Source organism: Trachemys scripta, chromosome 5 (genome assembly GCF_013100865.1).
Source record: "Trachemys scripta elegans isolate TJP31775 chromosome 5, CAS_Tse_1.0, whole genome shotgun sequence".
In the NCBI taxonomy this organism is placed as follows: domain Eukaryota; kingdom Metazoa; phylum Chordata; order Testudines; family Emydidae; genus Trachemys; species Trachemys scripta.
The window spans coordinates 116,935,751-116,953,139 of record NC_048302.1 but is presented as its reverse complement, the minus strand read 5'-3'; the positions used below and the strand labels follow the sequence as shown (position 1 = coordinate 116,953,139).

General features: G+C 41.0%; 1 protein-coding gene across 3 annotated transcripts in view; it reads right to left on the bottom strand.

Annotated features, from left to right (window-relative positions):
* Positions 1–17,389, bottom strand: part of SORCS2 (sortilin related VPS10 domain containing receptor 2) — an 810,911-nt gene that overhangs the window by 117,114 nt on the left and 676,408 nt on the right. For all 3 annotated transcript variants that reach the window (XM_034770959.1, XM_034770960.1, XM_034770962.1), the window contains 3 exons: positions 16,722–16,795; positions 8,355–8,419; positions 5,305–5,423 (listed from right to left, as the gene is read on the bottom strand). In XM_034770959.1, coding sequence (XP_034626850.1) covers positions 5,305–5,423; positions 8,355–8,419; positions 16,722–16,795 — 258 coding nt within the window. The remainder of the gene's footprint in view (positions 1–5,304; positions 5,424–8,354; positions 8,420–16,721; positions 16,796–17,389) is intronic.

Here is a 17,389-nt window from a genome sequence, read left to right as displayed (position 1 = left end):
GGTATCAAGTTACAGTAGGGGAGGTATAGGTTGGATATTAGGAAACACTATTTCACTAGGAGGGTGGTGAAGCACAGGAATGCGTTACCTAGGGAGGTGGTGGAATCTCCATCCTTAGAAGTTTTTAAGGCCCGGCTTGACAAAGCCCTGGCTGGGATGATTTAGTTGGTGTTGGTCCTGCTTTGATCAGGGGATTGGACTAGATGACCTCCTGAGGTCTCTTCCAACCCTAATATTCTATGATTCTATGAAAGTACAAGCACTCGAGCTTCAGAGTGCTCTTCTTTAGGTCTGGGGAAGGTAACCAGAGTGTCTGAGCTAAATACTAGATGGAAGCATTAGGGTCCACACAATTCTCCTGTAGGAGACCACTTAAAATGAAGTAGGCAATTAAGGGTTAGCAGTGGGGTAACAAGCTAAAAATCCAGTGTGTCTGTTGAGTCCATGATTTTTGGTGTCTAGCAGAGTTATGAATTTAAGTTTCCAGGCTCGCCTTTTGAAATTGTTGTGCACGTTTCCTTTGAGGATGAGGACTGAGAGGTCAGATGTGGAGTGATCACTTTGTAAAAAAAAGTGTTCGCCACACGTGATAGTATGCTTTTGTCTTTTATGATTTTTCTGTGGGAGTTCATTTGAGAGCACAGTGATTGACTGGTTTCACGCACACAGCTGGGGCATCCGATGCACTGGGTGAAGCATACCACATGTTGTGATAGGTATGTGTAGGATCCAGGAATCTTGAAAGGTGTGTTTTCTGAGATATTGATCATCATAGCAGTGGAGATATGTCTGCAGGTTTTGCATCTGTTGTTCTGGAAGGGTCTGGTGCCACTTGGAGTTGGTGTGTCCTGGTCTGTGGGGAACTTGCTTTCAACAATGAACTTAGCAGGTTGTTTGAAGGTCAGAAGAGTGGGCTCAGGAAAGATTTTTTTCAGGATGTTGTTCCTGTCCAATATGTGTTGTAACTGTTCGATGATATTGTATGGGTTCCACTGTGACCCCTACAAAATCATGGACTCAGAGACAATGGTTTTATGGCTTGTTATAAGCATTTGTAGCACTCCACACTGCCTGCTAATCCCTAATTGCCTACTTTATTTTAAGTGATCTCCTACAGCAGATGTGAACCCTTATGCTTAAGTATCTGTTCCAACTTGTATTTAGCTCAGACACTCAGTTTACCTTCCCCAGACTAGAAGAGGAGCTCTGTGAACCCTGAAAGCTTGTATCTTCCACCAACCGAAGCTGGTCCAATAAAAGATACTACCTCACCTACCTTGTCTGTCTTTTAAAACTGCTATTACAGCACTATTCAAACAGAACACAAGAGGCTGAATAAATCATAATGTAAGGTTTATATAAAGCATTCTGAATCCCTGTATCGGACAAGCATTTTCTAGCTATAATCATTCATTTTCTGGCACAAGTCTCCCAGAAGTGCCATGGTGGGTAACAGTATGACATTTAACCTATTGGTGCAGTGGTGATTTTGAAAATAGGTTAACGGTATCCTATAAGCCCAATTCTAGCTTCATCTACATGGTGACACTCCTTTTGGTTTGAATATAGACCTTTCACCTGTGTAACGGAGGGCATAATTGGGTCCCATATAAACAATCCAGAAGCCCTGCAAAGATTTCCACTGAATAGAAAACAAAGCACAAGCAGCTAGTGAATGGAAAATTAGCATAGAGATGTTCTCCATTACCACCTTTCTCCCCTGATGTCATACCAGACGTATTGGTATTTGCAAGCCTTGCCTTTCCTTGCAGTTATTAGAATAACAATAGACGTGGTTTTTTTCAAAGTAGCAACATATTTGTATTAAGTACTGATGGATTAAAACAACCAGGTGACAGGGTGTTCCCTACTGTACCTCACTGTCATGGATTTAGGGCCAGTTCCTTCACTGGGGAAAATTGGCACATTTCCATTGAAGTCAATGGTGCTCCATCAAATTATGCTAGCAGATAATCCGGCCCTTAATAAATAATATTTCACATACTTCTCTGCACCACTGGCTTCTCCCCCTAGGTAATAGCAATTCAGCCACTGACTCTAGATTTATCAAAAGTTATTGCTTTATAAATTAACAGCAACAGACTGATTTTAAAAAAAAGTAAAAGTAAAATATACAATTTTTTCCTCTGGTTTATTACAGTGCAAAGAAAAGCCATTTTGTAGGTCAGCAGAACTAACAGCCTACACTTTGTGCCTTTAGTTAGAAGATATACCTAGCATCCCCATCCCTGTCATTGCTACTTTTCTTCTGCATTGAGACAGGTGGGATCATGCATTTAGAGGAGGCTGGGATCCCTTATTAAGTCCAACCCCATGCACTGAACAATTATTCAGGTCCTTCTTTCCTCCTTTTCAAGCTTCATTCCCTCCTTTTGTAGGGGGGGATACCCTGAATCAAAACAATAAAGTTACCCATCTGACAAAGCCACCTCCATTGTGGCAGGGAAAGGGTTTTTAAGGCAGCTTTCCTATTTCTCAGAAAATACGTGGCAATTTCTACTCCAAGCTCTCAAATGAAGCTTGATTAATACAGAAGAAAATCTTTGTTGTCATAGTAGAAGCTGGCTTAAAAGGCGAATGTGCAGTGAACCCCTCTGGCCTCAGTCTTCTCTACCTCAGCTGTCTCAGAAAAGGCATCCCCCAGAGCATAGGGAGGGGTGATGGATAAAATCATCACAATGTGGTGGCTAAATGGAAGGCAGCTACTAAGGCCATGTAATTCCTGAAGGAACGCCTTCATCCCATTCGTAGAAGATCCACAGAAAAGCTAAGTTTTAAAGTATTGTTCAAAATAAACTTTTAGGACTCAATGCTGGGGATTTTACTCAGACAAAACACCTATTTAAATCAGCTGGAGTTTGCCATAGTTTAAACTAATTGAGGACCCTGGGATTCGGCCTTAGAGCATCACATACTTAATTACGTGTTTAAAAAAAGGAATTGGTTCGAAAAACAAACTATGCTGAAACATGCAAATTTGACCTTTGCCTGGTAAAAATAGAACTGATGCATGACTGCAGATCTAGCTTCCTGAAGTTTAAATGTAACAACGAACAGAACTGTGGCCATTTTTACACTTCTTTCCTGTCCATCTTCTTTTTTGTAGCATAACAAATGCGAAACTTTTCAGAATGTGAGTTGTTAACTGAGAGATAAAACCAACCCCCTTCCATTTTTATTTATTTTTGTTAAACACCAGTCTTATTCATCATATTAAACAGTAAATACAGATATCCTGGACTTTCAAGTGAAATCAGGTCCTCGTGGCAGGTGTGGAATTACTGCAGGGAAACAAAGCTGGAGGTACATCTGATACTGCCTAATCCAAGTGATCAGAGTGGAGTGACAGCTTTTCCTCATTACACAAAAGCTGCTTCTTCGATGGTGCCAGTATGACAACAGCTTTATGTTCTGTGCTTTACAACTGCAATATTATCAGGGTATTTGGTGCTCTGGGAGACATCCATTTGGTTTCCTCTCCCAGTATTAGTCCCTAACTCCATGGAAGAAGGAATGGATGGGTCCCATCCTGAAGAACTAACATTCTAGGGCCATGTCTACAGTAGGGGTGTTTTACAGTGATCCAGTGAATGAAAGACACTATATCAATGAGATTTACTGCAAATACTCTGAAAAGAAACACTGAAATGATGTATTCCTCCCATGGGATAAGTGCACTTCACTTCCATTACCATCAATAAGGGCCAATTCACCAGGAGATGGGAATACACTATTTATTGTATAACTTTGTTGGTAGTGGTTTTCTGTTACCTTTCAGTTGCTATGGGTGAGTTTTCAGTTCATTCCTCTGTGCTGTGCCTGCCCATGACTGGCATCAGATCAGAACAATACTGCCTACAAATACGTACTGTCCTAGAATAACACAGTTGCTTGAAAAGAAAACTACCTGTGTCTTGCAGAACACAGCAGTCTGGAAGTGCACATGGAGAGAAACACGTCTCACCATCTACTAACTGTGAAATGAATTTTAAAATGTGCCTGGTAGGAGCCACCTTTGAGCAAAATGGCTGCCACCAATGCGTGGCTTGGGCTGGGAAATGCCAATTTTAATTCAAAAATTCATTTCCAATTGCATTTCTCGTAGTTGGTTTGTGGTGATAAGTATTTCCTATCATGTGCACCTGCAGATTGTTGTGCTCAGCAACATGGATGACAGCTTCTTTGTCTCTGTACCAGTGTACACAATTCCTCTGCAAGAAACAGGCCACAAGGGAAGAAAGCTGTGGAAAAGCCAATCTAATGTACCCCAAGGCTGTGGAGCAGAGATCTCCTCTAATATCACTTAGAAAAACCAATATTGCTTTCCTGTAGGAGACAAAGCTTGCAGCAAGCAGACTACATCAAACTGGGGCTAAATTGTGGCATTTTACCATAGGACTGAGAGGGAGCAATGCATAGAAACACTACCCTATGGGGAACTCGGAGATGGCTTGGGAGAAATCCTGCTCCAAATAGCCTGCAGTAGGACTGCAAAGACTTCTCCATCCTTTGGGATAATGTTGGCTGATCCCTCTAGGATTGCTGGCCTGCAGCTGGGCCAGACTCGTGTTATCTTCTGCTGCGCCAAACTCACACATGGGGCAGCTGGTAGGGGGCAGATAACCCGCTGCCATATTGCTGCTTCCCAGATCCTGTGGCTGCTGGCTGGCTGAAAGGGCCACAATGTAACTTGGAGCAATCTAAAGTCTGGTCTAAATTGCACCACTGGAGTGGTTCTAAAGAGAAACAAGGGTCACTCCAACAGCTGAGGACTGGCCACAGTGGTATTTGCTCCAAGGCCATTCCCAACATGCTCGCTATGTAAGCAGTTGGGGACCAAAAAGCCGGCTTTACAGCATGTAAGGATTCCCTTGGCTAGCACCCAGGCAGCTTTTTGCCTGCTCTGTGCTGTCAAAGCACTGAAAATAAACCAGAGCAGAGCCTGAGGATTTGACCCAAAAATGCTAAATACTGCCTAATTTATAGTAGCGTTAACAGGAATTTGGACCATGTAGTCCAACCTAAATCTTGGCAATATAGTTACATCTAAATCAAATGATAAATCAAAATCTAAGGGGGGATAAGCAGCTGGTTTGCTCTGGGTCAAAAATGTGTCATCTTTCATAAGACTGGTATGGAATGTCTTGTTGTATGTGAAGATTCTTAATCCACCTCTATACAGCAATAGGTTTCTTTGTTTTCTTATGCTACTGTTTTGCTGTATGGCTTGTATTTCTCAATTTTAGTTTAACATTGGCTTGTGTCTGCAGTAAGTGACATTACCTGGAGGAATATGTAGTCATCCTGCACAGTCAAGGAATCCCGGTCGATGCTGCCAGCAAACTGGACTGTTGGTGTTTTATCAGAGCAATTCTGAATCTGACAGGTGATGTAGCGATAACCTGAGGGCAGGGGGAGAAACGTGTTACAGGGTTTTCAAAGACAGAGAAGCAAATATCTTGACATTCTGTTTGTGTGGGGGAAGCGTCACATTAATCAGTATAGTCAGGTATAAAATAATTACACCTAACCCTCACGCAGAAACCTTTTAATCTCCAAAGTGCTAGATACGCATTAACTATTGAATCCTCACTTCACTCCTCAGAGGTAAGAAGGTATTAGCCTCATTTCATGGTCAGAAAAACTGAGGCCCAGAAAGATTAAGGAATAGATGATGAGTGGCCCTTGTGGAGGTGTTCAAGAGAGGGGGCTTGCCTGACCTGCACAAGGGCCCCTCACATGGCCAGATCACTCATTTACAGCAGGGAGATCTGGTGTCCTGTAGTTGAAATCCAGGAATTCCCCTCATGTAAAACTGGGTGAGAAGAGAATCAAGCCCATAGAATTTAAGAGAGAATACATAGATCCCTGTTACGGAATTTTAAAGGTTGGTTTCAAAGTTCTGCAGACATGTTATAATTCTCTATTAAATGCTTTAGGATTTTCCTCGGCTCTCACCCACAATATTTGCAGCCCCTGTCACAAGCACTGCTCCACTCCTCCTCCATTAAGTGAGTCATCCAGGATGGGGTGCAGAGAAGGACTGGTGCATCAGGGAAGCAATCTGCTCCCACCTAATGGATAGAGCAAAGTTCTCCCACCTACTTTGTACACCAAGCTGTTATGGAACAGAACTTCTCTTACGGTGGAGCCTTGCATGCTCCTGTCCCACTACAGAGCTCTGTGTACAGCACACAGTCAGTCCAGCCCTAAGTAACTTGCCAAAGCCCATGAAGGAAATTCCAATCTCCCAAACCTGAGATAAGAACACTACACATCACCTCGCTTCTGTCTCAGTCTGAATGAGCAAAGCTTTAGCACTCATGTGTCTCATTATTCCTGCAAGAAACTTACCTCCCATGACCCCATTTGTCATGATTTTTATGAGACGGTCCAAACCAAAACACCAAATCCAAACAGTGTCAAACTTTTGGGACAGTTTTAAAATCTGGACGTGGCTCTGAAGCTGCTTGGGTCCATACTCTACTGCTTGTCGCCAAACCATTTTCACAAAATTGGGGCAAACACAGCAAAGGGCCTTCAAATTCCTTGAATTAGTCATAATTCACATGGACAAGCATGAAACCAGTAAAGTCTCTTATCTAATAAAGGTACAAAGAGCTTGATCCTCCTTCCATTGAAGTCAATGGCAAAAATTCTATTGACCTCAACGGGGCCAGATATAGCACTAAAGGAGTCAGCCAGGAAATAAACATATTAAAAATCATGTAAGAGAACAGTGTTCCTTTCTCAGATTCTTCTTTAGAAAATAAACACAACGCAATTATTACTTGTGATAGTTCATTTGAGGGAATCAGATTAAATGCACATGGTTCAACTTTGTCATTGAACTTAACCAAAAAAAAAAAAAAAAAAGTGGTGAAATATTCCATGGATACTAGTTAATCAACTGCTATTTTTGCCACTCTATTCTGAAGTTACAGAATGAGTTATAAAATCTAGAAATGGGCAAAAATCAAATATGCTGGATCCAACCCTTGCCCCCCTTGCATTTTGGGGACATTCAAATTCCAAACCCATCTGTGGACATGAATTTTGCAAATAGCCACTATCATTATGGCCTTGGTGGCACATGAAATATGGAGCCAAAATGCATAGCTGAGTTCACATCTAAAAACAAAAATAGCAAGGGACAAATCTCTAACTGTGGAGAGCCCCAGGTGTAATAGAAATGATTTCATCAGGCAAGTGGAGGTAAGAGAGAATTTGCAAGGGGGAAAAAAAATGTGCCAGCTCTTCACAGTCCCACTCTGAATCATTTTAAGAATCTATTAATCTAAGAAATTGAATTATCACCACACAGCAGTTTGAGGGCAGGGTGGGATGGAGGAGGAACCAGGTCATGACAATGGATCTTCTGCCATATGTAACCTTGACTGGCCACTGTCCTCTGAAGAACAGGGTTGCAGGAGCAGTAGAGGCTAATGTAGCATCAGGGCAGTGCCATTGTCTCTTGGTAATCCTATCACTATTCTGCTGAATGAATGGGAAATTTTCTTCCATCCAACTCCTATTGAATCTCACTAGACCCAACCAACTACTCAGGAACTCATTGGGACCTGCATCTGTTCTGAGCTTCTGTGAAATCTGATCACTTGGATTTAGGAGCTGAACTTTAGGTACCTGATTATTAAGGGTTGGCCTTAATTTTTCACCGTGGTCAGGGCAGGGGTGGGGGGAAAGAGCTATCATGTTCTACATCCTTTACAATTAAGGTATAATAGTGTGTAGGAGCTAGGATGATCGTCCACAGAATTAAACCATCTTTCAAGGGTACAATTCCTAAGAAGACAGACACATATATGTTGTAATTGTAGTGTCTACTTTGTACTGTGTACTCTGTAACTTCTAGTATTTAAAAAAAAACAAAAAAAAACAAACTATGTTGAATGTGTAACACAAGGATTTTCTGGGAAAAGACTGTTAATTCAGTGGAGCTGACATATGCGAGGATTCACTCTAGCAGACACTCACCCAGCACTACATTGCACTGCCAGCTGTATTTGCAAATCAGGAAAAAATGTTCAATGTTTAAGTGCCAGAACAAATTGCACTATTAATGGACTTTTTCACTGGAGCATAGCATCTTGACTTCAATTTATTTCAGAGTGGAAAACAAGTACATTTTAAATCATACTACATTTTTATATATCAGGACAGTTTTGCTGAATATATATAAACAGAGCAAGAATCTGACAAGTGGAAAATGTTTCTTCCCACTGTTTTATAAATGAATGCAAAAAGTATTCTTTAAAATCAAAAGAAACAGCCATACACCAGGATGTCAATTGCTAACATTTTCATTAGCATACCTCCACTGGGGTCCTGGATTTCCATATGAACCAAATCAGGGTCTCTGTCAACTCCGGCAACGGCCCTGAGAACATAATATAATTAAGTTATCTTGGGCCTGCTACAGAATAGTAATTACATGGATGGAAAAATAGAAAGATTTTGTACTAAACTGCTCCCACATCCTAGTTGGACAGTTAAAATAAACCCCATTTATAATTTTAGATTCTATGGATGGAAATCATACATTTCCTGTTCTCGGCATTATGCTTTGCTTTTTCTGTTTTACTAGAATTTCCCTTACTAGAACACACAACCTGCCAGGATATATATTAAATTCAACTGGAGAAAAGAACAGAATAGGTGGGGAACAGTAAATAAAACTGGATCTTTCTGAGGCAATCCCAGTTTAATCCTTTCCTAATTTTATAAATATACAGTATTGAATGTTAGCACATTCTCTTTTACAACTAGCTCTGACATTAGTGACCATAGGGCAAATATATTGCTAAGAAATATTTGGGGTTCTTTTTGTATAAGAAATCTTCTAAATCTGACACACAGTCCCTATAACTAATCAATTACTCTTTGCCAGGCACGTTCACTGGAGGTACCGATCCTATTTTGACAAAGCAATTTAAAAATTAAGAATAATATTCAGTAGGAAATCCTGAGAATGGAACTAAAGGTGCATTTTAACTTAATAAAAGAAATAACGGGGATCCAGACTGATTCTCTCGGAACAGATAACTGTCAAATTTGCTCAGATAAAAGATTATTTTTAAACCTCAGAGCTTCTATCACAACCAAGGATTAGAAAATGAAGTGGTACTCTTTCTGCCTCCTACAACATGGTTCATAAGGAAGATTGTGCAAGGAAAATTTAGGTGACGATTCTGCTGACAATACACCCAGCAAAACAGAATCCAGCTCACACTCCCACAACTGCATTGGCTTTTCAATGCCAACACTAGCAAAATACAAGAGCCTGTAAAATAAGCAGATATGACATGAAGACACAGGGAGCAAATACATGGACTGAGAAAGTGCAATTTGGATACTTTTTAAAAACCACTAAAATACTTAGAGCAAGTGATTATCTTGATATGGTTATTAACAATAAAGAGCAATAAAGAGTATGTTTTATGTTGAAGCTACATCATTGTTTAATGACTGATTGATTAGTGGCATTGATCGGACTGACTTATGGGAAAGATTAAGGGCCAGACTCAGAGGCAGATTAAGGTTTCCTGGGGCCCTGGGCCAGAGCAAGTGGGGGGCCCTTCCGCACTCCTTCCACCTGCGGTCCAGCCCCCATTCTGCTCCTTTAGCCTGCAACCCTGCCCAAGGCCTCACCCCTTTCTGCCCCTTCCCTGGAACCCATCGCTGTTCCACCCAGGGTCCCCCCATTCTGTCCCTCCCACTGCGCCCCCATACAACCTGTTTGCTCCTTTCTGCCCCCCACCACTGTGGCCCCAAGACCAGAGAAGCTCTGTCCCTGCACCACGGCCCCGGGTTCGCAGCAGGGAGTGACAGCTCCTTCAGTCCCAGGGCCACAGTGGGGGTTTGGGTGCTGGGGCTTCCCCCGCCACTCCCAAGCTTCTGTAGAGGACATGGGTCAGGGCGCTGGGGCTTCTTCTGCCCTGCCCGCCTGGAGCTTCCACCAGAGAGCGGGTGCAGGGGCTTCCCCTGCTGCCAGGGTTGGTGGTGCCCTACCATCCTGCAGCTTCCGCCAGGGAGAGGGTCGGGAGCTGCTGGGGCTTCCCCCACCCCGCGGCTTCTGTGTCTGAAAAGTGTGTCTTAAAAGTGCTATTGTAAATGGATAGTATTCATCTGTGAGCAGAGGGCCAGCCTAAGGTCTATGCCCCACTTTAATCCCACTTAAGCCCTCCAAGTAGAGTTGGTAGAAGTGCTCTGCAGGAGGACAAGGTTAGGATGCAATAAAATGGTGTGGAGGAGAAAATGTGATGAGAGAAGTGAGTGAATGGAGATGCTACTGAGTTCTTTAAAGGTGCAGACGAGAAGTTTGACCTGATCATGGAAAAAGATGGGTGGTAGTGTGACATTCAGAACTAGACTATGACTTGGCACTGTGCATGTAGATGCTACCCATCCCCTAGAGGAGGTGTGTTGGGAATGGGTGGAGCCTTGACTCCACTGCACAATGTACTAGTTAGCACACATGATGCAACATGGTAGTGTGCCAGCAGTAAATTAGTACTCTTACCCACAGAGCATGGGAGAAGCAGGGAGGGAACCGTGCCTCTGAGGGGCACAAGACCTCCCCTGCATTGCTCCTAGGATGATCCAAGCTACATGCTGTCCCATACACAGGGCTCGTAGAAAAGCCATAAGCTAGCTCTTAATAAGGAAAATCATGATCAGACGAACTGGTGAGAAAGATATTTGCAGCAGTATTTTGGACAAAATTAATGGGGAGAGAAGTGAGATGTGGGAACAGGAGACAAGACAAGGCAGGAAATTGCTAGATCACAAACAAGAGTAAAATCTTGCTTTTGCTGAGAAATCGGTCTGCAAAATGCAAAATCTATTGTGGTATTTTGTGGACAATATCCTAAACCAGAGAAGCTATTTAACCCACAGAAGGGCTTACGCTAAGGTGCATGTGAATGGCGGGAAGATCTTCAATCTTTTTCACAGTGTGGAACATCTCTATCTATCTAGATATTTGTAATATGTCAAATCAACCATGATAGCTCAACAGTTGCTCTTCAGGAAAGAAGAATGCTGTTTGCTGAATATTTTACTTTTTGCACTTGACCTCATACAACAAACCTGCAAAAACTTCAAGCTGAAATTTTCAAAAGCTGAGATGGAGTTGTCATCAATAATGCAAAGACTGCTTTTGGGGTACACTTTAAATAACCTTTTGGATCCATAATTTATCACTAATGGTTTCATAAACATAGATTGTGATATCTGTCAATAGCTTTAGGCTTTTCATACTTCTTCTAATACCCCAGAATTGACAATTGTCTCCTGACAGCTTCATTCCCCACAACAGTGGCACCTGGCAATGGCAAGAGTGAGGTCTGCATCTGTGCAGTATATTTTCACTTCCACTGTAACACTCTAGAGTGATAGGCTGCAACTGATTTGTTTTAATGTGGATTGGGCTGACATTTAAAGTACAATATCTCATCCCCAGATGCTCTCTTCCCCTTAAAAAATTATTTAAACAGATGAGGATAAATGAAAGGGTTTTTTTTTGTTTTTAGCTTGCTGGGGGGAAAATAACATGTGTTTGTTTGTTTGTGGTTCAGATGTTTTTCTTGTATTCTTCCAACATAACCACTTGCTGCAACTATACATAAGCCACTGAATGTGGACTTGATCCTATAGTCAAACAATAAAACAGGCAAGTTAGCTTAAAAAACCCATTCATGTACGACAATACATGTTTTGTATACACAAATTGTGTTTCACATTATTACAATTCTGTAAGATACTTAAAGAACAACCACCACCTGAGACAAGTTTAATTCAGCTTGCATAGGGGAGGCTCCTTTTGGGCTCATCTAGTAAAAGTGTACCCTTTAGATCATCAGGGTCTAGATCTGAGTCTTAGCTATGCTAATATACAGCAATGTCTCCCGAAGTGTGGGATGCAGCCCCTCAGGGCCACGAAGGGTAAGGCATGGATAGACCTCTTAATTGTTCTCCAGAGTCTCAAGCTTTTGTTTTTTAAGAACTCAGTCGCTGGTTGTTATGGTAGCAAAGAAAATCTGCAAAACATGAAGTGTGTGTAACCAATGCACTGAGTTTGCAGACAGCCTGAAACAATAACAGTAAAGTGCGAACTGTTTACACATAGGCAAAATGAGAAAAATGCTGCTTGAGAACTTATTCAAGTTTGCTTTAAGGATATTTATTTTGTGTATTTCAACATGTGATGTTGACAATTTGTGTTTTAATGGTTATTAAGCTTTAGTTTTTTGAATCTCAACATCTACTGTCATTACATAATTATTGTCTGACTGCTCCCCCCATCATACTTTCCCAAACTGCGAAAATTTAAATGGATACAAATAAAAAAATGCTCAAAAATAATCATATATTATCCATTGAAATGATAAAAAAAATCTGCCAAGCCTAGTTATACAGCTGGTCAAACTAGATGATTACAATGGTCCCTTCTGGCCTTGGAATCTAAGAATTACTAAAGTGTGGGGTTGCAGAAGAGTGGATGGGCAGCTCAGTTGGATGTTACCAATACTGTGGGACATATCCAGGCCCTCTTTACATTTGTCCTCAAATACAAGGTTACTATTGACACACAAGCAATATTATTCTAGCTGGGTCAGGAAAGCCCGTACAGCCATTCACACAGATTACTAGTGCCAAGTGCATGACTGATTTCAGCAGTATGGGGTGCATGGTGGATCTGTGGGGTATACACAAGGTGTGGCCCACACTCCCTGACCCCTCCTTAGAATACCACTTCTGCAGCCCTGGAGAATCTATGGTGTGTGGACTCCACAATGCCTGATTTTCAACTGGCTTGTGCTTTGCGGAGTACTGGTTTTAAGATGGAGGTTGGTAAGTGTATGATTTTAGGATGGGGTCACCTGTAATAGCAGGGGGGTTGAACTTGATGAATTAGGAGAGCTCTTCCGGTCCTGAATTCTCATGTTCTCATCTCCTGACCAGCTCTATTGTGGAGTTGCGTATACCTGTAGCAAAGTGAGTGTAAAACTAGCAGTCTGATCTGGTAGTGGCTCATCCCAACTGTAAATGACTAAACAAGGCGCAAGTCAGTGCTACATCGGTCTCCATGGGTTTTGGCCACCTTGTTCCCACATATGCACCATGAGTGGCCTGAATTTAATCTTTTGGATGGATTTGATACAAATAATAGCTATTAATAGGTTCTCACTTAGGCCTCTTAATTATGCAGAGCTCCCTGCAGTTTTGGGGGGAGGGTTTAAGCCCCTCTTCTGTTTCTCTCAGCTCCCATCTCAGAAAGCCTAATTCAGAACTCTGTTAACTCAACTTTTACACTGTGCAAAACATTGACTTTAAGGGAGTTACACCAGCATAAAAATGATATAATGGAGTAGAAAAACAAGCTCCGTGTCTGTGTCTACACATGAATACAGTCATGCATTGTGCACATTTTACATTTCTCAGTAAGAACACTAAGAATTTCTATATTCAGAATTCTTTTGTTCTGAGTTTGTCAAGCCTTTAAGATTGTTTTAACCAAGATTGTTATTTTATTTAACTATTTCTCATCCTTGTGAGCTGCTCATAACAGCTTTCACTTATTTCAGTCACAAAAAATATCAGAAAAGTAGTAGTGCTCATTTATAATTTGACCTACAGTCACGTAATATATGGGAGTCAAAAAAACACAGATTGTTAACACATAGTACATCTTGAAATGTGAATCATGAACAATAACCCTTCACACACTATAAATATAAAGTGGATGCTTTTGGATATGATCTTCATATAGACTGTACTTCTGTATTTTAAATGCCCTGGGTTAATTTGTGGGAGGAGGCAGGGGATGGTTTCTTTTTTTTAATCTCATTTTATTCAAGAGAAGCAAGAACTAGGTACCTAATCAGGTGGAATCTGTCATGGATGTGCAGTTCATCTACACTAATTAGGTTCCTCAAGAAGCACACAAAAGGGCTCCATTGTAAAATATTTGATGCAATTTACTGTGGTGCCTGCTGATGCAGAGAGATCCTCAAATAAGCTAGCTCTAAAAACAAGAAACCCTTCATCACTGTTACATGAGCCTCCTATCAAAGATCCAGTGAAAACTAGCAGGTTTGCTCTGTCTCTTCTCCAGCACTGCTTTAATATAATCCGTTAATAATAATATTATGCTTATCAGAACTTTAATAGGTTCAAGATTTGGAACTGAAACTGATTTTCAGTAATTCACACAGTCAGTTCAAGGGCAAAGCACTGCTTAGAAATCCAGTGAAAACAGCATTATTCATTGCTTACAATGGAAGGACCAGGTCAAAAACTGCTTTTACTACATACAGTACTGTGGGGATTTTTTTTTAAACACTGTTGCAAATGTCTACTCTGATTAGCTTTAAAGGATAATGGCTCCTGGGAATTTGAGTTACTTGGGGAGACAAAAAAAAAAAAAAAAAAAACAATTTGATTTACACAATATAGTAATATAGTTGAGTTACAACTGATTTATGTTTTGGGCGTGGCAAGGGGAATTCATTATATCATCTTTGAAAATCATCCTGTCAACTGCTCATTCAGTGCCCTACCTGGCCAATGTCCCCTGCTCTGTGTCTGCCCCCCGCCCATGTTTAAATACTTTGTAATGAAAATATTCTCCCAGCCCATCCCATCTTAATAGCAGTACTGGAGCGGTTTATCATAATGATCTCAACACAAAAATAAAAAATAAATATTACCTGAACTGATCAAGGATCATAATAGCCAAGGATTAAAAAACACAAGATGATAGAACTGCAAGCACATTAATTTTTTTCTCTAATTAAAGACAGTGAGCCATATGCCATCCTGACTTATATACCCTGTGCAACCCCAGTGAAGAAAATGGGGAATAAACCAGAGCAGAATTTGGCCCAGAATGTTGCTTCTAAATTTAGAAGTACAGGACAAGGTAGCTAAGACAGACTCAAAAGAACCTTCATAATGATGGTTATGTAGGAAGAAGGATCTATCTTACCTTGGAAATTCCAAGCTCACGTGAGTTTTGAATGGAATTTGGTCATTTGTGGCACAAACATAATGCTGTGAGCCTCAATGATCAGCCCTACTGTGTGACAGGGAGTTGGGGGGGGAAAGGAGCTGGTATTCTTTCTCCCATGCAGGTGGAAAAGGTCCACCAGAGCTGACACAGGGGTAAGTAATCTGTGCCAACAAACAGAATAAACTACTTCTCCTAGGTCCAAGAAGAAAGCAGGAAGCACATTGTGACTCAGACTCACAGCTTGCTATGTGTCCTGCTTCTGGGGCAGGGCCTCTACACGCTAACCTGTACTTGGGATGGATTACCAGGATCCAATCTGACCATAATATTTCATATTTGTATTTATTATAATATCCTTACTTTATAATATCTATATTTTACAAAGCGTAACCTCCAAATAAGAAGATCAGCAGAGCCCCTGCTGAGTTGACCAGGGCGAGTCTCCCTAGTGTCTCACCTGTAGAGCACCGGGTTTGAGAGCCCAGGCTCCAGCCCAAGCCCGAACACCTACACTGCCATTTTTAGCCCTGCAGCACAAACTCCCCATGCCCGAGACCGCTGACTCGGGCTCTGAGACTTTTTGCTGTACAGACATACCCCAACTGCCTAAAGAACTGGGGGAGGGGGAGCACAGGAAGCACAGGCACTAGTTGGGAAGGCAGTTAAAATTAGTTAAGTCCATTATAGTGTAGACCACCAGCTGACTAACTCCATAATCTTGAAAGCCAGAGATGACTTTGCACAAGGATGAAGATACTCACATTGCAATGTAATTTACGCAGTTCAGAAACACCAAAGGAACTACAATGATAAGATCTTGTGGGGAGACACCATGTCTTCCTGTATGGATAGACAGTGTCTAGCACTTTGTGGGTACGATTGGAATACAAAATAATAATACATAAGACTAAAATTAGACTTGTATGAAACCCTCTGTATTTGTTAGATTAAACCCCACTTGTGGAAGCTGAGATTTTTTTAGTTTTTTTTTTCCAATAGAATTCAGGCAATTGGTTAAATATAAAATTTGATCACTTCCACAACTGACCACAGTTTTTCTTCTCTTTTTTGGCAGAAGACGAAGGTTCATTTCCATTCTGGAACAAGTCACACATTTTCACAGATTGGCTTTGGGTCACTTTCATAGAACAGAGGCCATTTTTGTCCAACAAATAGTTTTTTTCTCCCTGTGAAAACAACCCACCATATTTGTGGAAAGACAGCAAAAGTTTTGCGAATTTCACTTGCTTCCCAGGCAATGAACATTTTTCTATACAGATGTAGTTAATATGCCAGATTCAGCCTTTAACTTTATAGATTTTTCCCCTCTAGATTGATACGTCTGGCTTCTAGAGATCACTTTTATCTGTAAAATGAAGTGCAGTTTGAGCGGACATTAAAATTCTCTCTAAACCAACGTCACTAGACCACAGTGCTGAAAACTCTTCCATTCGAGTCAATTGGGGCTCCTTGCCTGAGTAAGTATGAGTCTGAATGTGCAAGATTGGACCCAGGTGGACAGGAGACTAGAATTGCCCCTGCAAAAGATGTCAAATTTGTTTTATTATCCTTCCTCCTGCCTCAGGAAACACCTAGGAGGATTAGTATCAGATACTTTTTCCTTTCATGTGTTCATTGGAGACTAACAACAATGTATGCCTCTTACCAAAAAATATGGTCTTTTGAAACTCGTTCCTGCAGAAGAGTCCATTTTTTCCCCAAGTCAACTGACACATATAGCTTCAAAGAAAAAAGAAAAATATTAGCTGGTAGAGCACTGCTAACAGTGTAAATTTTAAAAGACAGTGACTAACCAAGGGACTTTGAAATAAGCTATTAAAATGAGAGATTTCACATGAATCAAAATCAGTCCAAGGAACTTTCTAGAATGCTTTCCAAAGCAATAACATTTGAATCTTTTCGAATAAGTGAAACCAAGACAAACTTGCTTAACATTTATACATATAAATAGAAGAGTAAAATGCTCTGTCAATGATGCCTTGTTTCCCATGAAAACAATGCACAATTTCATTTTAGATCAGACTGTTGCTAACCCTGCTGTGATTGTGCAAGAGGAGGGAGTGCAAGGGAATTTTTCCTCCCTTGGTTTTTCCCACATAGGGGCCAGCCAAGTGCAAATGCTCAAGGCCCCAATTCTGCAAAGCTTAAAATTAGGGCCGTCTACTAATCACAGTTAACTCCCGTGATTAACTCAAAAAAATTAATCACGATTAAAAAATTAATGATGATTAATTGCACTGTTAAACAATAGAATACTAATTGAAATGTATTAAATATTTTTGGATGTTTTTCTACATTTTCAAATATATTGAT